Source organism: Phocoena sinus, chromosome 10 (assembly GCF_008692025.1).
Source record: "Phocoena sinus isolate mPhoSin1 chromosome 10, mPhoSin1.pri, whole genome shotgun sequence".
NCBI lineage: Eukaryota > Metazoa > Chordata > Mammalia > Artiodactyla > Phocoenidae > Phocoena > Phocoena sinus.
The window spans coordinates 85,303,994-85,327,421 of NC_045772.1; the positions used below are offsets into that span (position 1 = coordinate 85,303,994).

Here is a 23,428-nt window from a genome sequence, read left to right on the forward strand (position 1 = left end):
GCGGCGCGTCGCTGAATTAACTGATGAAAGCGAGTTCTTTTCTTCTCCGGGAGGGGTGGGAAGCAGGGGTCCTGGCGGGGGAGGCGGAGAAGCCCGGGGCGGGCTAGCGGTCCCGGGCCGCCGTGGAAATTTCCAAGGACTTGGCGCGGCGCGGGGAGCGCGTCTGGGGTGGGGGTGGGGGGGGTGCCTGGCAGCGCAGTAGCGCAGGAGGCGGGGAGAGGCGGCGAAGGGCGCAGGAGCATCGCTCAGAAGGGGGCGCCGCGGACCAGATGTCTGCGAGGGAGCTGAGACTCTCCCCGGCCCCACGCCGAGGGCGACGGTAACGCTGCAGAACCGGCGGGAGCGACTCGCCGCCGCCGCTCCCCGCGCTCTCGGAGACCCCGGCGCCCGCCTTCTTCAGGGGGAGCGACCATGGCTGTAGCTCGTGACTTGCTCTCGGGGCACTTCCCCTAGAAAGAAATCCTCGAAAAAGTTGCATTGGAAAAAATCCTTGCGCCGACCTTTGAAGCTGTGGGCGCCGAAGGAGCGTGCGTGCGAGTGCGAGCACGAAAGCGAAAGGTGTGTGTGCATGGGGGGCCGGCGGTGGGGGGATCCTCCGCTGCCCCTGCGCCTAGCCTAGTGCTGAGGCTTCGGCCCTCGACCGCCACCCTGGGACCCGGGGGCTGCGATGAGCCCCTGCGGGCGGGCCCGGCGACACACGTCCAGAGGGGCCATGGCCGTCCTGGCGTGGAAGTTCCCGCGGACCCGGCTGCCCGTGGGAGCCAGTGCCCTCTGCGTCGTGGTCCTCTGTTGGCTATACATCTTTCCCGTCTACCGACTGCCCAACGAGAAGGAGGTTGTGCAGGGGGTGCTGCAACAGGGCACGGCGTGGAGGAGGAACCAGACGGCGGCCAGAGTCTTCAGGTACTCCTGCTCTCGCGGCTCCACCCAGCTCGTGTCCTTTCTTCCCGGGACGCCGAGGACAGGGTCACCGGCGAGGACCGCCTTGCAGAGGCCCTTTCATCCCGTCCTTCTTGTCCTATTCCCTTTCTTTGTCGTTCCCAACCTGGAGACATTAGCCAGGGGCCCTTCCCCAGACCTTACCCCGGGAGATGTGCAGACACCTGCTTTGGCCGTGGAAAGTCTGTACGCATTTCTTCCCAAGCCTGAGTTGTATTCAACGATTTGCCGATAACCGGTGGGAAGAAGAATCTAAGCTAACTTTGTCCCTTGAACTTAATGAGAATTTGTCTCGGGCTCTGCTGTAGAGAACTAGAAGCAGGTACCAGGCGTCTTCCTGGGGTTTGGTGCATGGTTGGTAACATAAGTCACTAATGAGGGAGTCATGGGCAGTGAAAACATGGACATCCAGCCTGGCTCCCGCTGCTTTGTGCAGTATGCCCATAACAAACGCAAGGCACTTACTGATGCCCTCCTAAAGAGCCGGGGACTGAGTGATTTTTACTGGAGTTTCACTGACTTTCTAATAACAGATATTAATATCCCCATCTTACCAACCACAAACTGAATCTTCAGAGGAGAAGTTACTTCCCCAAGGTCATGTACCTCTGCAGGGTTGGACTTTGGTCACATAAAGCTCTAAAGCTCCCAGCTCTTTTGCTTGGCTTACAGTGGATGCCTTCCGGAGGCTGGGACTTCAGGTGGGGACTTGAAATCAGAAAACAAACAAAAAAGCCAAAACCAGTTTGGAAATCGACCTCTGAGCATCACTCAGAGGTTGTAGTTTCCCTTCTTTTCTGGGAATTTCAGTTTAAGGGTCTAAAGATGAGTTCTTGGCAGCAGGGGTCGTGCGGTAAGATTGGAGGTGAGGCAAAGCTGCTTCCGCTTCTGTGCCTTCCTGCTCGTGCTGAAGGGGTACCCTGGTGCTTCTCCCACTGTCAGGAGCCCCTTTCACCTTCCGTCCCTTCAGCTGAAGATGCTGTGGTGGCGCTTCCTGTGATGGTTGTGGTCTGGAGGTGCAGAGGGGGTACGGAGTGCTTTCCTTTGCTCTGCATAGGATCTTTCCAAGCCGTATATGGCCAGGTGAGAGCCAGCTTCACTACTGTTAGTTACAAATGTTCAGAAATATCTGTAAATTAAAAAAACAGACTTTTAAAACATATGGTTTCCTTCCCTTTCTCAGGCCTGCTCTTGGAAAGGTCAAAGAGATAATAGCCAAACCTTGCAGGGAAAGGCAGCTGAATTCGCCTTTAAACTGCGAGGGAAGACGTTCCTTCTGTCTCTCTGTTTAGAATTCTGCTATCATTAAGTTTAAAAATAACCCCACTCCACTTAAAAGTATATAAGAGCTAATTTTCTCTTACCTTCATGGTATTGATTGTTCTACTCAAAAGGCATAGCGTGCAGCCATCCTTTTCTCTAGAGACAGAAGGCACTTTCATTTCAAGTAATGTAAGGAAATGAGTTAAGAGCTTCCCATTGGTTTGCAATGAAAGAGTACATTTTTTTTTTTTATAGGAGGAGCAATAATGAAGCTCTTTTAGAGAATAGATTTCTTTTGGAGGACATAATTGAGTGGAAAATACTTCACATTCTGAGAAGCCCAGGCTGGTTGTTTCTGAGACACACTTGCCTCTTGTTGTCTATAGCCTGGGGGTAATCTTCAGTGTGCTTGGCTGGCATTTGGTCTAGTCTCTCCGTGCAGAGAAATACTTATGAAAATCCCCAAACTGCCTAAACACATACCCCTCAAAGTTAGTGTCCGTAAGACTGTGTAAGTGGCACCATTGCGCATGGAAAAGAGTTTGGGCTTTGGAGGAGAATCCTGAATTTTTAGACTGACCGTGCCATGACTACGGAAACAGCAGAGGGTCTTTGGCAAGTTACTCTGTCTCTTTGAGTCTGAGTTTCCTTATGTATAGATAGAGATAATAGCATCTACCTTGTAGGGTTGGTGCAAAGTTTAAATAAAAAAACTGATGCCAAGTGTCTGGCACATATAACTAGTCAGTGGTGTCATTCTAATTGTTAGACAGTGTAAATGATAAGTTAATATACGTTACAACTTTAATAAGGACATTTGACCAGGCCATAGGAATTTGGAATGTTTCACTTGCCAGATTTGCAGCGAATCATTAGTGGTTCAAATTCACCCGTCCGCACGCCTCCCCACTGAAGCTAATGAACAGGGACGAGGATTTTAAAAGATAGTCAAAGTATCATGGTTTGTTGAGGATTTTAAAAGATAGTCAAAGTATCATGGTTTGTTAAGTCAAAACTTTTTTTTTACTCTGCATGTTTTTTTTTTTTTTTTTTTTTTACTCTGCATGTTTAATTGTTTTTTAACATCTAGATTGTTAGTATGTGGGTAACAGTATGATCGTTAGCTATTAGGTCAGCCAGAGGCCTTTATTGTGTTAAGGAGACACAACTTTGGCAAACAGGTATTTGTGTTTGCCAGTCTGAAATATCTTCTCCACAAATACAAACACACATACATAAATGTACAATATGCACTTACGTGTGGGGATGTATACACATTTATCCATAAACCACAGAATGCTGTATGTATATGTATAAATATATGTATATTCATATATACATACATACAAATAATTGCAGCCAGTCAGTCAGCCCATATTTAATGAGTGACTACAATGTACCAGGTATGAGTTAGGCCCTGGGGGATAGCAGTAAACAGGGTGCATGGATTGCTTCCCCTGAGACAGCTTACCTCCTCCTAGGGCACAACTGACAAAAACCTATGAGTAAGGAAATGTGATGGTTTAAAGTCTTGTAAAATCCTGGGAGGACAAAAGAAAGTGTTTCACTAGGTTTATGAGCATCAGAATTTCAGATTCCGTTTTGCCCTCAGTGCTTCCTTTTACTTTTGTGATTTTCTTCTTCTCCAGCCTTAGAACTTAAGTGCTGACTTCTCAGAGGGGAATTTTGACAGATTGCTTGGGGGGTGGGGTGGTGGGCAGCAAGAAAGTAACAAAGTTGCAAGAGTTTTGCTAAATAGGAAGTTTCCCAATCACCCACATAGTCTGAGAAAGATAAAGAAGTCAATTCACCCTATCATAGAAACTTAAAATTATTATAAAACTCTTGCTGCTTCTGATTGACTAATCAAGTAGTACAAGGAAATGCCAAACCAAAGTGGCATTTGTCTCTTCTCAGGTCCTTCCCCATTTCGGTTGTTCCTCAGAAATAAACTCCTGTTCACGGTTTACGTGCAAGGCACCTGACATGGTAGCAACAACAAAACCAACAAATTATTAGGCTCTTGTTATGTGCATGGCACTATGCTAAGTGTTTTAAATGTACTGTCTGATTTAATTCTTCTAAGAACGTTGTATGGGTACCTTGTTATCCGCGTTTACAAAGATGACTATTCCCTGGTCCCTGTGACAAGTGTATATGTATGTAATCAACTAACCACCTGGCAACAGGGCCATTAAAGAGAGGCAGCATAACAGAGTGAAAAACTTAGGAATTGGAGAACTGTCAGTACATGGTTGGAGTTCCCTTTCTAGTTGTGTGACCATTGGCAAGTTCAACTCTCAGAGCTTCACCTTCCCCATTTGTAAAATGGGGTTTGTAATCATTTTTTACAGGTTTATAGTGAAAATCATATGGTAGCGTACAGATAGCACTTAAAAGGATGCTTGCTTCGTACCTCTGTTTAATATGTGGCCCTTAAACAATTGAACCACAAACAAAGGGCTGGGGAGATTCATAGAACGTGGCGCTTGATTCTGGGGAAGGAAGGAAGTGGGAGAGGAGGTGGTATTTGTACTCAGCCTTGAGGGATGGTAAGATGGGGGAGTAGTGAGAGGGGAGTGCAAAGGATGTTCCAGGCAGACAGGACGGCAACAGCCAAGACAGGGAGGTGGGCAAGTGTCTGGTGTGCTTCCTGTGGGAAAGTTCTTAAGTCGCCCACAGCGAGCACAGCAGTAAGCAGACTGGGAGGCAGGTGGGAGCCAGGTCACAAGCTCTGAATGGGCTTAAGGTGCAGCTCATGAGAAATGAACAGACATCAGGTATCCAAGGGCACTGGCATGTGTCGACATCAGCAGAGGTGGTACATCACTGTTCCTGGTGGATCTGGAGAAAGGGGATAACACTGGAGTGCTGTGAGCATCCTGTCTGTTCACTGGCTGGGGGCCATCAGTCTAAGTAGTCCTGTTTTTCTTTCCCTTTCTAAATTCTGAATGAAAAACACTCCTCTAAGCAGTTCTAGCTTTATGTAGCTTCCTTTCTGTCCCTATTTTAAATCTGTGGTTACCAGAAGCTTCGGGTGTTTCCACAGCTGCCCTGGTGGCTGCAGAAGGGCACTGGGTGCGGGGAGGGGAGCGGTGCAGCCATCTGTGTATATGGGATGTAAGTTTTATGTTTGTTAAGTGGGGAATTTGTGGAATTCACTGTAAAAGTAGTTTAGGAAAAAGCTGGTTTAATGTGGTGCTTACAAAAATAAGCTACCATTATGCTGCAGACTTACACATGTGAAAAAACTCCACCAGCAATAATGCAATAACAAAAGTAAGTCATTAACATTGCTTGGACTCATGACATGTACCAGGTCCAGTTCTTAGTGCTTGTGTTAGTTACATTTGTTCCCATAGCTATTTTATAAAGTAGATATTTGTATGTTCTTTGTCTTACAGTTGAGGAAATGGAGGTTCAGAGAGAACCACTAACAAAGTGATTGGGTTGAGTTTCCACCCACAGCTATTAGACTCGAAGCCTTATGCTCATTCCCTGATAATCTTCGGGGAAATGAGGCGTTGCTGATGTCTCTTATGATCTGGCCATGATTACTTTTCCACCATCGTCTTCCATCAGTGTTCCTCCTTATGCTTTAGTCATATTGGTAAAAGTTACCTGAAATAAGTTACCTGAAAATAGTCCCTGAAATAAGCCAGGCTGTGTTGGCTCTGCTTGCGCCATTCCCTCTGCCCGAATGCCTTTCCTTCAAGGCCACAGGGCCCGCCCTTCACGGGGTCAATTCTTGCCCCTCTCTCCACAGTGCAGTTGCAGTGGTTAAGAACAAAGGTTGCAAAGTTAGCTGTCCTCAAACCCTGCTGCCACTATTTGTTGTGTTCTGGAGAAAATCAGACTTCATATCCTCGTACGTAAAATGTGGCTTCTTATAGGAGTGTTGTGAGCGTTAGAATAGGTAATACGTTGAAAATGCTGAGAACCGTTTCTGGCACATAGCGTCGGCCCTCCGAATCTGTGGCTTCCGCATCCGCGGATTCCACTAGCCTAGGATGGAAATTCGAGATCCGCAGTTGGTTGACTCCTCGGAGGCAGAACCCACGGATATGGAGGGCATCCTATACTAGCCATTTTATATAAGGGACTTGAGCATCCGGGAATTTTGGTGTCTGTGCGGGGTGGGAGGGTGGGGAGATGGGGTGGAGTCCTGCAACCATTCCCTCACGGACACCGAGGGCCAAGTGTAATTAGTGTTTAATCCGCATTAGCTTTCCTCAAGGCAGCTTTCCTTCCTCCTTCCTTCCTCCCCAGGATGTGTTAGAATCTCCTCCTTCAGGGAAAAAAAAAAAAAAAGCCTTGTGCATATTATTTCATTTTTTTATTGATCCAAAATATCTACTACTGTATCTACCACTATTATCGTAAAAGGGGCTGGAACCATAACTGAACTTAACAAAACCCTTACTTTCTTGAAATTTATAGGTTAACGAGGGGAGACATAATAAACAGGTAAATATAGAAATAGCTGGTAATGACAGGTGCGTTTCTCAAGCTGTGTTAAAAGTACCAGTTTACTTGTCTGCCTTTCATGTCGACTCATTCATATTTGCATCCCCGGAGCTGAGCTGTGGTTCCTGGCACACTCATTTTTGTTGAGTTACTGCGTGACTGAACGTTTTAGAATGGAGTGGGACCAGTTAGCTAGTCAGCCAGCAAGGATTTATCGAGGTCCAGCACTCTGCTTGGCTGTTTGTGGACCGAAGGAGTAAATGGCATCCTCTCAAAGAGTTCCTACTCTAGAGCAGAGTTTCCTCACCTCAGCACCACTGACATCCTGGGCTGGATAATTCTTTGTTGTGGAGGGTTGTCCTGTACATTGTAGAATATTCAGCAACACCCATGGCCTTTGTCCAGTGACCATCCACGGAATGAAACAACCATATATGTCCCGAGATATATCTCCCAGGGGGCAAAGTAGCTGCTGGTTGAGAATCACTGCTTTAGAGAAACAAAATCAGTCCAATTGACAGGATTTAAAACACCCAGAAAATATCATGCAATTAACAGCTACATTTGGAAACGACAAACTGTAAATGCTTTGATGACTGGAAGAGGAGTGAGTGAATTTACTTTGATAGATGGCCAGGTCTTGGTTCTAGGGAAGGGTAGGGAGAGGGGATGCATTTGGGGAGATTTATGATAAGTTTCTATTGAAAGCTTGTGTGTGAGCTGATCAGTGCCCCCCCCCCCCCCCCCCGCTTAGACCTTGGCAAGAGAAGCCCATGCTTTGTGTCCTGTGTTTTAGGGGGGAGCTCACTTTGCTTCTCCTCTGGTCTCACCCCTTCTCAATCAGGCAAGGCTCAATGGGGCCTTTGTAGACCCTGGAATTCCCAGCCCAGATGACTCAAGCCCACTCTGTAGCCTGCCTGCCTTTATGTGGTGTTCCCCCAATTCCTCCTCCTGGGCGTGGCTTGTCCCACTGCTGTGTGCACTCCTAGGCCCAAGGGTTGGCCAAGGAACAGCTCTTTGCGAGAATGGGAGGCAGTGAGAGGAAATTGGGTATGGGATTGGGTGGATTTCACGTGTACACATGGGGAGGGGTGGCTCTTTCTGTGTTGCCATGTTCCAGTACCAAACTTGCTGGAGTTTGAGAAGCCTCAGTTTGAATCAGGCATTCCAGATTGTTATACAGGTATATTTGTCCAGGGAAAAGGATAGGAGGAGAGAACATATATTTTATTTGTTTGTTAATTTGCACTTTTGTCTTCTGCCTTGCCAGTGGGGATTTTTTTTTTTTTTTTTACCATGTAGGAGCCTATTTGTCTTTGTTTTGTAGAGGAGTGTTTAGGCAGCTAGTTGGATCAACTGAATAATTATATATGTTAGTGTAGAGTATGGCCAGTTTGTCTTTTGACAAAGTTCTGTTAGGAAGCCAGAGCTGTTCTATCAAACTAAAAACATGCTGAATCAGGAGACACAAGCTCCCCACTGTGGGGATAGGTACCTCCCTCAGCGTCCAGCGTCCACTTTGGGGAGGTGAAACCCGTGGTCGTATTGATTGAAGACTCGGTTTTAATACACTCATACAAAGGAAGTGGAGTCTAGGATTTGTTACTTACAGATCCCAGAAGCAAGGGGGAACAGTGAGTTTGGGGAGGGGCAGCCCTCCGTCCCAGGCCAGGAGCTCAAGAGTGGGAGACAGAAAGCAAGGTAACAAACACCTATTACTTATAAGGTGGTTGGGGCAGAGGTCCGGAACTTTTTGTTGGCTTAACTCTAAGTTGTTATTTTAAAAGGTGCCTGGGGAAAAGCAAAGAGGGAACTTAGGGCGGGCATCCTAAATGCGAGTCCTCAGCAAAATGTCCAGACTCTGGGTGTGAGCAGGGTTATCATACTGTAAAATGCCTAGGTAGCAACTCAGTAAAGCAAGCTTTTTTCTCAAAGCTTGTTTTTTCTCATCATAGTTGTGGATCATTTCGGAAGTGATGCTGACTGTGGATCATTAATGCAGTCCCTTATGATGAAGTTGATAGATTTCTAGTCAAATACTTTCTAGCTTTTCATTCTATTTTGGCTCTTTTGGGAGCTCTGTGACCTTGGGCAAGCTGCTTAACCTCTCTGTTCCTTTGTTTTGTCATCTGAAACATGGTATAATATGCCAACTCACTTCGTAGGTTTATGATGATAATTAAGGGAGATGATTAGTCTGCAAGCCATAGTCATTCTCAGGCTGGCTTGGTGAGATGACAAGATGATTGCTCCCATCTAGGAAGAGCCTGGACTTCAGGGCCCCATAGAATCAGGTTTTAATACGGGTTCTGTCATTTATTAACTTCGTGACCTTGAAAAATTTACCTGGCTTTTCTGAGCCTTAGCTATGGGTGGCACTTCCTACCTTGGGAGGATTAGATGCTGAATAATTGCTAATTATGAAGCCATAATGATGAGAAAAGCTGCTTCCTGGGACACATCCTATGCCTATTATTGCACTTTTAGTAATGGAATGTATGACAATGAAATGTGACCTTATGACACACTTCTTCCTCCACAGTGTTAGTATTAAGTTTGCTGTAAAATGGCCAGCAGAATTTTAAGGAAGAGAGCAGACCCCAGTCATAAATCACCCATTCATCCATTCATTCATTCATTCAATCATTCATTTATCTACATTTAGTAAATGCTTCTTGTGTGCCAGTTAGGTGCTGGGATACAGTGATGAAAGTTAGACATGGTTAATGATTTTATAGAATTTATTGTCGAGTCTAGTGTCATTAGTTGAGTCAATAAGAAACTGAGTACTGTGTTCCAAGGGTGAGAGTTTGTTTTAGATAATCACGCTGAGTTTCGAAGCAACCGATTTTCCCCCTTTCTGTTGGACCGTCTTCTAGCATGAGAGGGAAGCTGCCAAAGCCATAAGAGCTGTGCCACTCCTTTAATTAGGTGCCAGAAGGAAGCTGAAATGAATTCAGAGTTACACGGTCTCCATTATTCAGGGCTTGAGTAACAGACCAAAAACCAGAGATTTATTTCCAAGTGAGTGTAATGAGAAAGGGCTTGTTTTGAACGAAGTGCTTGTTTCAATTATTGATAAAACAAATATGTACATGATTTTATGTCCCTCACGCTTATTTAAAAAATATATAGTGTTTATTATTTGTCTGGTTTTGGAAGTAATAGATACCTATTATAGGAAAATTTTAAATGTAGGAAAAAGGAGAAAAAAAATATCACTCATAATTCCGCGCTCCTCAGAAGTGCTCATTGTAACTGTTTCTTTTTGTGTATTTGTTTGCATGTGTATTATTACTAAATTTTATGTATTTTGTATATTTAGTTTTATATCCTTTTTAATCATTCAACATCATAGCTTTAACCTTTTCTCATATAATTAATTTTTAACTTACAAGCTTGTGATAAAATAGATTTATGATTTTCATTTTGGAAAAAAAATTATTTACCATGAGTTTCTTTTTTAAAAAAAAAATGTTACCCCATTGGAACAAATTACTTTCTTCAAAAGGATCCTTAAAAAGGATATTGAAAAGATATGTTGGCCAAAAGGTTCATTCGTTTTTTTCCCATAAGATGGCTCTAGTAGCACTTAGTTGCCTTTAACCTCATTCAAAGCAATTTTATTAGATTGTATATGACAGCTGTCATATCAGCATGCATTTTAAAAAAGACTTATAAAAACTGGTGAATTTTTGTGTAGCCATTTTAATATTGAAAATGGAAGAAAAAAAGCAACACTTTCGGCATATTATGCTTTATTATTTCAAGAAAGGTACAAATCCAACTGAAACGCAAAAAAAGGTTTGTGCCGTGTATGGAGAAGGTGCTGTGACTGATTGAACGTGTCTTAAGTGGTTTGCGGGGTTTCATGCTGGAGATTTCTCACTGGACGATGCTCCACGATCGGGTGCACCAGTTGAAGTTGATAGTGATCAAATCGAGACATTAATTGAGAACCGTCTACGTTATACCACATGGGAGATAGCTGGCATACTCAGAATATCCAGATCAAGCGCTGAAAATCATTTGCACCAGCTTGGTTATGTTCATTGCTTTGATGTTTGGGTTCCACGTAAGTTAAGCAAAAGAAACCTTTTTGACCGTATTTCTGCCTGCGATCCTCTACTTAAATGCAAGGAAATCATTCCGTTTTTAAAACATATTGTGACGGGCGATGAAAAATGGATACTGTACAATAATCTGAAAGGGAAGAGATCGTGGGGCAAGCGATATGAACCACCACCAACCACACCTAAGGCCGGTCTTCATCCAAAGAAGGTGGTGATGTGTATATGGTAGGATTGGAATGGAGTCCTCTATTATGAGCTCCTTCCGGAAAACCAAATGATTCATTCCAACAAGTACTGCTTCCAATTAGACCAACTGAAAGCAGCACTCCATGAAAAGTGTCCAGAATTAGTCAACAGAAGACGCATAATCTTCCATCAGGATAAGGCAAGACTGCACGTTTCTTTGATGACCAGGCAAAAACTGTTCCAGCTTGGCTGGGAAGTTCTGATTCACCCACTGTATTCACCAGACATTGCACCTTCGGATTTCCATTTATTTCAGTCTTTACAAAATTCCCTTAATGGAACAAAGTTCAATTCCCTGGAAGATTGTAAAAGGCACCTGGAACAGTTCTTTGTTCAAAAAGATAAAAAGTTTTGGGAAGATGGAATTAGGAAGTTGCCTGAAAAATGGCAGAAGGTAGTGGAACAAAAGGGTGAATACGTTGTTCAATAAAGTTCTTGGTGAAAATGGAAAAATGTGTCTTTTATTTTTACTTAAAAACCGAAGGCACTTTTTGGCCAACCCAATATTTGGCAAATACTGAATATGAGAAATCAAAGAGCTTCTTTAAAGAGTTCTTTTCTCAAAGTTGGCATTTAATATAAGACCAATACTGTTTTCATTTGTAAAAGTGACTGACATTTATTCACCCAGAGAGAACCATTGCTAATATTTTGGTATATATTCTTCCAGACCATTAAATGCCTCCGTGTGTGTATATAATGAATTTGACAGTATGTCGTGAATATTTCTGTAGTAACAATGTATGTAGATCTACATCATCGCTTTTTTTTAACATCTTTATTGGAGTATAATTGCTTTACAATGGTGTGTTAGTTTCTGTTTTAAAACAAAGTGAATCAGCTATACATATACATATATCCTCATATCTCTTCCCTCTTGCATCTCCCTCCCTCCCACCCTCCCTATCCCACCCCTCTAGGTCGTCACCAAGCACCCAGCTGATCTCCCTGTGCTATGCGGCTGCTTCCCGCTAGCTATCTATTTTATGTTTGGTAGTGTATATACGTCCATGCCATTCTCTCCTTCGTCTCAGCTTACCCTTCCCCCTCCCTGTGTCCTCAAGTCCATTCTCTGCGTCTGCGTCTTTATTCCTGTCCTGCCCCTAGGTTCTTCAGGACCATTTTTTTCTTTTTTAGATTCCATATATATGTGTTAGCGTACGGTATATGTTTTTCTCTTTCTGACTTACTTCACTCTGTATGACAGACTCTAGGTCCCTCCACCTCACTACAAATAACTCAATTTCGTTTCTTTTTATGGCTGAATAATATTCCATTGTACATATGTGCCACATCTTCTTTATCCATTCATCTGTTGATGGACACTTAGGTTGCTTCCATGTCCTGACTACTGTAAGTAGAGCTGCAGTGAACATCGTGGTATATGACTCTTTTTGAATTATGGTTTTCTCAGGGTATATGCCCAGTAGTGGGATTGCTGGGTCGTTTGGTAGTTCTATTTTTAGTTTTTTAAGGAACCTCCATACTGTTCTCCATAGTGGCTGTATCAATTTACATTCCCACCAACAGTGCAAGAGGGTTCCCTTTTCTCCACACCCTCTCCAGCATTTATTGTTTGTAGGTTTTTTGATGATGGCCATTCTGACTGGTGTGAGGTGATACCTCATTGTAGTTTTGATTTGCATTTCTCTAATGATTAGTGATGTTGAGCATCCTTTCATGTGTTGTTGGCAATCTGTATATCTTCTTTGGAGAAATGTCTATTTAGGTCTTCTGCCCATTTTGGGATGGGGTTGTTTGTTTTTTTGATATTGAGCTTCATGAGCTGTCTGTAAATTTTGGAGATTAATCCTTTATCAGTTGCTTCATTTGCAAATATTTTCTCCCATTCTGAGGGTTGTCTTTTTGCCTTGTTTATGGTTTCCTTTGCTGTGCAAAAGCTTTTAAGTTTCATTAGGTCCCATTTGTTTATTTTTGGTTTTATTTCCACTTCTCTAGGAGGTGGGTCAAAAATGATCTTGCTGTACATCATCGCTTTTTAATGGCTATAAATTTTTCCTTTTTCAGGATAGTTAATAATTTATTTAAGTAATCCACTGTTATTGGATATTCACGTTGCAGTTTCTTACCTTTAGAAATAATGCTTTTATGAACATACTTGTGTATACATCTTAAGCATTTGTCCGTTTATTTTCTTAGTATAAATTTCCAAAAGTAGTTTCTTGATGGTTTTTTTTTCCCCCCACCATCAGTTCTTTATAACTGGTTTCTCTGGTTGTTCATAGAAAATCTTTGACTTTGGCTGAGGGCAGATTTGAGGTTTCCTCCATTTCAGTGCGGATAGCGGTTGCGTAAATAGTCAGACATACAATGATTGTTAGCATTAAATGATGAAATTGGTCAAGAAGCCAAAACAACTAAGAAAGATTCCCATAAAACTGGATATGTACAGTGGCAGTCTCCCCTCAATTGCAGAGACCTAGCTATGAGGAATTTCCTTAGTGCTATGTAACATGTACCTTTATCTGTCACGGTTATCCTCCCCATTAGCATGGTCTGTCATCTACATTTAAAAGGCAGTGCCGGGCTTCCCTGGTGGCGCAGTGGTTGAGAGTCTGCCTGCTGATGCAGGGGACACGGGTTTGTGCCCCGGTCCGGGAAGATCCCACATGCCGCAGAGCGGCTGGGCCCGTGAGCCATGGCCGCTGAGCCTGTGCGTCTGGAGCCTGTGCTCCGCAGCGGGAGAGGCCACAGCAGTGAGAGGCCCGCATACCGGAAAAAAAAAAAAGAAAAAAAGGCAGTGCCTTATTTTGTAAATAAGTTCATTTGTGTTATTTTTTTCAGATTCCCTAGATAAGTGATGTAATATAATATTTGTCTTTCTCTGTGTGACTTCACTTAGTATGATAATCTCTGGGTCCATCCATGTTGCTGAAAATGGCAATATTTCATCCTTTTTATGGCTAAGTAATATTCCTGTATATATGTGCCACATCTTCTTTATCCGTTCATCTGTCGATGGGCACTTAGTTTGCTTCCACATCTTGGGTAGTGTAAATAGTGCTACTGTGAACATTGGGGTTCATGTATCTTTTTCAGTTAGAGTTTTCGTATTTTCAAGCAAATGGACTCACAGACATAGAAAACAAACTTATGGTTACCAAAGGGGGAAGGTGGGAGGAGGGATAAATTAGGAGTATGGGATTAACAGATGCATGCTGCTGTGTGTAAAATAGATAACCAACAAGAACTTATTGTACAGCACAGGGAACTATATTCAGTATCTTGTAATAACCTATAATGGAAAAGAATCTGAAAAAGAATATATCTATATATTTATATATATCTGAATCACTTTGCTGTACACCTGAAACTAACACAAGATCATAAATCAACTATACTTCGGTTTTTTAAAAAAAGCAGTGCCTTTCTAGAACCATTTGCATCATTTTCCCAGGACTTAAACAATTAAATAAGACTGTAATTTAAAAGGGAAAATGAACTATGCTTCACTATAAGGTAGAGATTTCAAGGAAAACTACAACTGTCTTAAATTTTAAAATTGTGTTTTCTGACTCTGTTAAGAGTCTTTTTCCTGTTTACTGAAATTAAAACTCTTGAGCTTGACTCTGGAACAGATTGTACCCACTGAGTGGGGGGTGAAGGTGCCGTAAAAAGGCACAAAAATCCCATGATGATAGTTTGTTGGGTTGGGTTTTTGGAGGTTGAGTGTGGGTGATTGTGTTGACGTTGGCCTATGTCATTTCTTCCCATGTCCTTCTCCCCTTGTAGCTGTTTGAAGCAGCTTATACATACTGTTGCTTTGGTGCATTAGGGTCAAAGATTCAGTCTTGTTTTTGTCTGTTTTATATCCCTCATCACAGTCTTATTACTAAGTGTCTAAGGAGTATTTGTTGTCTGCATAAAGACACTGGATTATCTGAAAGGCCTGTCCACAGCTGTTGGAATACCTTTCAGGGGTAGTTTCTTTTGTTGCCTAATATTAAGACTCCATGCCATAAATTTTCACTCCCAATTCATTCATTCACTCCTCCACTCATTCCTTCATTCAGCAAATATCTCTTCAGTGCCTTCTATGTGCCAGACACTGTTGCTAGGCCCTGGGAATAAAGGGGGTAGCCAGGAGGACACGGGCCTTCCTGCAGAGAACATAGAAGCACACAGTATTTATAGGAACAGTTATGTGCTCCAAAAAGCCTCTCAGCTCCTTTTTATGGAGGAAAACCAAGCACAGGTTGACCTTCACTTTCAGAACTGAGCTGTGTGTGTCTGTATTTGGTGGAGTCCAGAGAGGGCCCAAGTCCCTCCTTTGGTCCATTGAGGTTTTGACCTGCACGGGGACTCCACGCAGCTCAGTGGTATAATATCTTTTGACTCTGGGTAACCTGTGCAATATGTGAGATATCAGAGAGAAAAAGCCCTTTAAAGCATTGCTAAAAGATACATGAGTCCTTGGGGGAAAGCAAAACTCAATTACCAGTGGAATAAAAGAGACGGAGAAGCCAGCCCAGTTTGGAGGGGGGATCTTTCACTTGGTAAGCTACTGCTCTGCACTCCCCGAGCCGGGCTGCCATGGTGAGAGGGAGCTCAACAGGAAGCAGAGAGGCGGGAAATAGGACGCGTCCACCGGGGATTGGGGAGCCTCAATTTTGGGGTAAAAATACAGTCATTTTATTTTTTCCTGGTAACTGCTCCAACTATGCCTTGTCAAATCTACCTCCTGACCCTCACCCTTTATTCTCCTTTATTGACACTAATGGGTCTGTGACCAACTTGGCCAGATTTTATCGATTTACATCCACCTTGATTATTGGGATAGTCTTATCTTGGTACTTAGCTCAGTTGTGTTGATTTTAAAGCACAGTGAAAACTCATGTGTGACCCCGCATGAATCTCCAGCACCTGGGCTGAAAGTGTGAAGGGTGCCTGCTCCTTCCCCACTGGGCAGGGAGGAAGGAGACCATTCACAGTCTTTCTCTTGGTGACTACTGCTTCTCAGGTGAACCCTGACAGCCTGCCCACATTTTTTAAGAGCAAATTGTTCCTTTGCCTGCTGGGCAGCCTTCTCAGGTGGAGGAAAGACGCCATCCTTGCCTCACCAAAGGGAATTTCACTGCCCATCGCCTCAGCCTCACCATCTCTTTCCACGTCTGTTTCTTCTTCCCAGAGAGTGCAGGGCCAGCACAGCAAGCACCGGAGGATGCAATAACTGTTTATCTTTAATGCAGACCCTCAGTGCTTTTATAAGTGGGTTCTTTTGGAACTTCCCCCATCCCCCTTCTTCCCTAGTTGGCAGGGAGGGAGAGCACTGTCTCCTCTCTCCGCAGGATGGAGAAGCAATAGCATCACGGCAAAAACAGGGCACTCCTGGGGATGCTTATTCCTCCCAGGCCTTCTTAGTATGGATCAGCTGTACGGTGGAGGGGGACTGTTCCTCGGGTCGGGTACCACCACTTAGAAGACTTGCAGAGAGGTGGCTGGCTCCATCTTCTGGCAGCTTTCTGAACTTAAAAGATGGGGTACTTAGCACATATTGGTCTCAGTTTGGGGCCATGACCACAGTTCCCAGATGTAAGAAAAAAACACTCATATTTTGTTATACTTATCCCCTGGAAGAGTTTTTGTATCCTTCTAAGACTGTCATTGTGCACTGTTTCTTAAAGGATCCCTACGGGCCCTAGGATCAGTGAAATGCTCAACTGAGTCAGTTCACTTTCATCTTGAGCAGGTGATCAAGGTCTTACATCCCCAAAAGTCATCCATGCTCCCCACACCCCCATTTTGGGGGTTTACCGTGAGTGTCTGCAACTGTTGCCTCATCCTTTAGGGTCACTTTCCTACTGCTGATTCGTTCTCATTTCCTTTTCTTTCCGCTTAGGAAGCTTGGGGGACAGACCGACAAGGGTGGTGCCTTAAGCCAACCCTATGGAAGGATACTCTGCTGGCCAGGTACCCCCAGTCTTAATTCTGTTGGGTTCTCCCTCTTCTTTGGGGAAGGGGAGAATCCCCACTCCTCAACAGACTTCTCCAGCTCCCAGTTTTCTCTCTCTCTCTTTTTTTTCTTGTTTTTGATTTTTTTTTTTTGCGGTACGCGGGCCTCTCACTGTTGTGGCCTCTCCCGTTGCGGAGCACAGGCTCTGGACGCGCAGGCTCAGTGGCCATGGCTCACGGGCCCAGCCGCTCCGCGGCATGTGGGATCTTCCCGGACCGGGGCACGAACCCATGTCCCCTGCATCGGCAGGCGGACTCTCAACCACTGCGCCACCAGGGAAGCCCTCTTTGTTTTCTTGAAGTATAGTTGATTTACAATGTTGTGTTAGTTTCAGGTGCCCAGCAAAGTGATTCAGTTATATATACATATATATATATTCTTTTTTCAGATTCTTTTCCCTTATAGGTCATTACAAAATATGGAATAGAGTTCCCTGTGCTATACAGTACACAGTATACAACAAGTACAGGTCCTTGTTGGTTATCTATTTTATACGTAGTAGTGTGTATATGTTAATCCCAAACTCCTAATTTATTCCCCCCCACCAGTTTTCTCTTTTTATGACCATGGTTGGGGTATAGTAGTGGTGGTGGGGTCTCGATTGGTAATGAACCCCCCTCAAGCCCTCCTGGGGGACTGACCGCATATCCAGTGCCTCTCTCAACTCAGAATATGATGTACTTAGCATCTTTGTCTCCAACTTTGGACTTCAACCATAATTCCAGCATAAAATCCCACTGAAAATCCTGTTACAAAAGGAAAGAACCTGTAGAGAAGCCAGAAGATTGCTCCTGGCATATCAGATTTCAGGATTTATAACTTTTAAGCATTCTGAAAAATGCTCTTTACATTTTTAAAATAGAGATGCAATACGGAAAATTGTTTATATTTAATTAGCATTTATTGAGCACCAGTTACATGCAAGCACTGTGCTAGATGGTCTCCATGTGCAGTATATCCATCTAACCCTGGATTTTAAAATCAGCTCCATTTTTCAAACAATAATGATATTTTTAGTAGTATAGTTATTTCTTTTGTGTCTGCCATATGCCAAGCCCTGTTTTAAGCACTTTACGCAGTGTTATGATTTAACATTCACAAATGCTCTGTGAGGGAGATATTATTATCCTTATTTTATAAAGAAACAGGCTGTGAGTAATTATTTGCCTAAGGCCGCTTAGGTTGTAGGTGGTTCTGAGAGCTAGCATTTAATGAATGCTTACTATGTGTCAGATCCTCTTTTAAATACTTTGGTGTATGTTACCATCATCATAGGAGTTTTGTAAGATAGTCCTTCCCCACCCCCAAACAACACAAATGTATTATTTTACATTTCTGCAGAATAGAAGTCTAACGTGGGCTTCATCTCAGAGGGCTAAAATCAAAGTGTCTGCAGGCTGCATCCCTTTCTGGAGGTTCTAGAGGAGGGTCCGTTTCTTTCCTCATCCGTGTTGTTGGCAGCATTCACTCCTGTGTGGCTAAAGGATGGAGGTCACCGTTTCTTTGCTGGCTGCCAACTGAAGGCTGTCCTCGGCTTCTGGAGGCCACCCTCATTCCTTAGCTCATGTTTCCCGTCTTCCTTCTTAAAAGCTCCCAAGGGCCGGTTAGGCCCCTCACTGTACCTCTGCCTCCCTGTGCCTTTTTTAAGACTTTATTTTTAAGAGCAGTTTTAGGTTCACAGCAAAACGGAGAGGAAGGTTACAGAGGTTTCCTATATACCCTCTGCCCCACACATATGCATAGCCTCCCTCATTGTCAACATCCCCCCCAGAGTGGTACATTTGTTGCAATTGATGAACCTACATTGACATAATTACCCAAAGTCCATAGTTTATCTTATTAGGGTTCACTCTTGGTGTTGTACATCCTATGGGTTTGAATAACTGTATAATCACACATATCCATCATTATAGTGTTATACAACGTGTTTTCAGTACCCTTAAAATCCTTTGCCTGTTCATCCCTGCCCTTTCCCCTAACCCTGGCAACTGCTGATCCTTTACTGAATCCATAGTTTTGCCTTTCCCAGAATGTCCTATAGGTGGAATCCTACAGTACATAGCCTTTTCAGGTTGGCTTGTTTCCCTTAGTAATATGCATTTAAGGTTCCTCCGTGTCTTTTCACAGCTTGATAGCTCATTTCTTTTTAGCACCGAGTAATAGTCCGTTGTGAGAATCTACCACAGTTTATCCATTCACCTATTGAAGGACATCGTGGTTGCTTCTAAGTTTTGGCAGTTATGAGTAAAACTGCTGTAAACATGTGCATGCAGGTTTTTTATGTGGACATAGTTTTTAAACTTTCAGGGATTAAATACTAAGGAGTGTGATTGCTGGATTGTATGGTAAGAGCGTGTTTAGTTTCGGAAGAAACTACCAAATTATCTTCCAAGGTGGCTGTACCGTTTTGCATTCCCATCAGCAATGAATGAGAGTTCCTGTTGCTCCACATCCTCACCAGCATTTGGTGTTGTCCGTGTTCCAGATTTTGGCCCTTCTAATAGGTGTGTAATGATATCTCATTGTCGTTTTGATTTGCATTTCCCCTATGACATGATGTAGAGCATCTTTTCATATGCTTATTTGCCATCTGCTGAGGTGTCTGTTAAGGTCTTTGGCCCATTTTTTTTAACGTGCAATCTAATTGACATATACCATTATATTAGTTTTAGGTATATAAAATAATGATTCAATATTTATGTATATTGTGAAATGATCACCACAGTAAGTCTAGTTAACACCCATCACCATACATAGTGACAACGTTTTTTTTCTTGTGATGAGAACTTTTAAGCTCTACTCTCTTAGCAACTTTCAGATGTACAATACAGTATTACTAACTGTAGTCACCATGCTGTACCTTACATCCCCAGGCCTTATTTATTTTAAAACTGGGCATTTGTACCTTTTGACCACATTCACCCATTTGACCCACCTCCACCCCCCAGCCTTTGGCAAACACCAGTCAGTTCTCTGTATCTATGAGTTGATTTTTATTTTTAATTTTTTTAATTTAAAAATTGGGTTATTATTTTCTTATTGTTGAGTTTTAAGAGTTCTTGTTATATTTTGGATAATCGTCCTTTATCAGCTCTGTCTTTGCAGATATTTTCTCCCAGTCTGTGGCTTGTCTTCTCATTCTCTTGACATTGTCTTTCACAGAGCAGAAATTTTTAATTTTAATGGAGTCCAGTCAATTAATTGATAATATCTATCAGTTATTTCTTTCATGGATTGTGCCTTTGGTGTTGTATGTAAAACATCATTGCCATATCCAGGGTCATCTATGTTTTCTCCTGTGCTATCTTCTAGGAGTTTTATAGTTTTGCATTTTACATTTAGGTTTGTGATCCATTTTGAGTTATGTTTTGTGAAAGGTATAAGGTTTGTGCCTAGATTAATTTTTTAGCAGGTGTATTGTCCAGTTGTTTCAGCACCATTTGTTGAAAAGACTAAGATAGTCCAGTTTTACTGATGGAGAAACTGAAACAAAGAGAGCTTACGGACCTTGCTCAGGCTTATGCAGTTAGAAAAAAATCTGTCCGGCTCTAGGGTTCATGGGATCTAGGGCTCTAAGCCTCCTTATTATGGTGGACTGCTCCCTTTGCTGTAGGACCAGCATTGACTTTCAGGGCTTCAAGTTAAAGCCTGCTACATTTTTTAACACAAAGGAAAGAATCTCAAATGGTAAAATTTCAGTCTGTGAAGGTGAATTAACACTTGTTGTATTTTTAGTTATCCAAGTATCCAAGGCTGTTTTTACCACCCAATCCTCAAGGATCCTGCAAATCAAGCAAAGATCTTGGGTTCAAGTCAGCGGGAAGGTGTGTCCATCCTTTCTGTCTCTGCCTTACATCTCTTATTCACCCCAGGGGCTTAGCTTTAGGGTTGTTTGGTTTTTTTTCCTCTCCTATCTAGCTGTCGTAGCACACTTTCTTAATTCTCATTTATACCTGTGAGATGGATGCTAAGAAATGATACCAACTGTGGGGTATCAGGAGACTGAAGTCTGTAAAACTGCGAGAAACCAGAGTGGAACAGCTAACTGCGTGGTGACCTTTCCTGTGTCACCTGAAAAGGGAAGTTATTCTCTCTCTTCTCTCCATAGCTGAAATCCCCAGAGGCTTTTCTTCTGGCGTCAGTCTCTGTGCCTGAAATGGAAGCCATGTGATAATATTTTGAGTTATTCCAAAAGATAATATAGAGATCTAATGTGTAATTTCTGTTTCTTGAAAAGTCTTCATCAAGGTAATGCATTTTTAGTGTAAAAGTTAAAACTTACAAGTGTGTATTAAGCAAACATAGAAGTCTTCTCAATTTCATTCCCTCTAAGAGGTAAACAGTGTTAATGTTTTGATGTGTATCCTTTCAGATGTTTCTTCTATTCAGAGTATAATTTAGTATTCAAACTGGGATACTTGAGGTAAAATACTGTCATTACTCCAAGGCAGCAGCAATAAAATAGGACTATTTCAAACAAACTGGATGTATTGATACAACCCCCTACTTTATAAGTGTTTTTATCCATATCTATATAAACATCTAGATATACTCCATATATATATATATATATATATATATATATATATATATATATATATATGGTATAGTGATGGCTTCTAAGATGGCCCTCAATGATCCCCACCTCCTGGTATTCATGTGCTATCCCCTCCGTTTGAGTGTAGGCTGGGTTTAGTGACTCACTTCTAGAATAGAATCAATTACTGCAGGAGTGATGGTATATCATTTCAGAGATTAAGTTGTAAAGACCATGGCTTTCATTTTGGGTGTTCTTTTTCTCTCTCCACTGGGTCACTTGCTCAGGGAGAAACCAGATGCCATGTTATAAGGAACTTGGGCAGTTCATGGAACTGAGGTAAGAAAGTGGTAAAGGACACATGGCAAGGAACCAAGGTGCTTTGTCAACAGCCAATGAGGAACCAAGGCCCCTGACAACCACAGAAGTGAGCTAGGAAGTGGATCCTCCAGCTTTAGGTGACAGTAGCCGACAGCTTGACTGCAAGTTCATCCGAGACCCTGAGCCAGACCAATCCAGTTCAGACACTCCTGGCCCTCAGAAACTGTGTGAGAAGTATGTCTTTGTTGTTTGAAGCTGCTGAGTTTTGGAGTAATTTGTTAATGTAGTAATAAATAGCTAACATTTATCAAGTAATTATCAAATCACATAAAAAGTATTCTTAACAACATCCGTCTTTTCCTACTCACAACATATCTGTCAGTAGATATCTCATTTAGTGTGTGTAGCACAAAGCAGTACTATCTCATTAAACAAAAAAGATGGAGAGAATATAAAATTGCATTTTAGAATTGACCATGGTGAGTTTTTTCCTTTGTTTTTTAAACCAAAACTGCCTTAACAAACATCCTGGAAATAGATGTTTCTGCTTCTGCAATTATCTCCACAGGATAGCTTCTTAAACTGAAAATTTCAGGGTCATGAAGCAACACATTTGATTTTAGATAGATTGATATTTACAAATTATCTTCCAATGGAAGTCATCTGTTTTGTGACTAAAAGGAGACTGTTGGTCTATCCAAAACTGAATAGTATTAACTTTAAAACATTTTGCGATATGTGGGTGAAAAATTATAATTTTAATGACTAGTGAGACTGAGCTTCATTTTACTGTTTTTTTAAAATTTTTTAAATTTATTCCTGAGGATTTCCTTTCCAGGGAAGGGTACTTCATTTATTTTGCCTACTTTCTTCTTGAGGTGGTCATTTTTTCTTTTTTTGACTTTGTCATATCTATGGCAAATATTTTTCCCAATTTGTCTTTTGACTTTGCTTATGTTAATGTTTTAAAAAGTTTTTAAAGTCTGCTGTAATAAAAGTCTACCTTTTGCAAAAAAAGAAATAGGTAAAAGTTTTTTTTTTTTCTGTAAAGACTTAAAGAATAATCAGGCAATCAACTTCATCAGTTTTTTCTTTTATGGCTTTTGAACCTTTGTGTCATGAATCCTGCAGCCCAAGATATTTTCATTTGGTATTTTCTTTTAATTATTCCTCAGATATATATTTTAAAGTAATAACTAGAATTAAGACTTATAACATTATACCAGAACATATAAGATTTTTAGAAATTTCATGTAATGTCTGAAACATTTTTATTAACATATTTCCATACAAATAACCCAAAGAAAGTTTAGTATTCGTTGTTTTTTGTTTGTTTGTTTGTTCTTTAATTCTTCTAGGTCTTTGTTAAACATTTCTTGCATCTTCTCGATCTTTGCCTCCATTCTTTTTCCGAGGTCCTGGAACATCTTCACTATCATTATTCTGAAATCTTTTTCTGGAAGGTTGCCTATCTCCACTTCATTTAGTTGTTTTTCTGGGGTTTTATCTTGTTCCTTAATCTGGTATATATCCCTCTGCCTTTTCATCTTGTCTATCTTTCTGTGAATGTGGTTTTTGTTCCACAGGCTGCAGGATTGTAGTTCTTCT

The 23,428-nt window shown here is 42.2% G+C and overlaps 1 protein-coding gene across 3 annotated transcripts in view; it reads left to right on the forward strand.

The window, feature by feature from the left end:
- Positions 1-228: 228 nt before the first annotated feature.
- ST8SIA1 (ST8 alpha-N-acetyl-neuraminide alpha-2,8-sialyltransferase 1) overlaps positions 229-23,428 on the forward strand; it is a 157,975-nt gene continuing 134,775 nt past the window's right edge. For all 3 annotated transcript variants that reach the window (XM_032645800.1, XM_032645801.1, XM_032645802.1), the window contains exon 1: positions 229-903. In XM_032645800.1, coding sequence (XP_032501691.1) covers positions 668-903 — 236 coding nt within the window. In that variant the 5' untranslated portion in view covers positions 229-667. The remainder of the gene's footprint in view (positions 904-23,428) is intronic.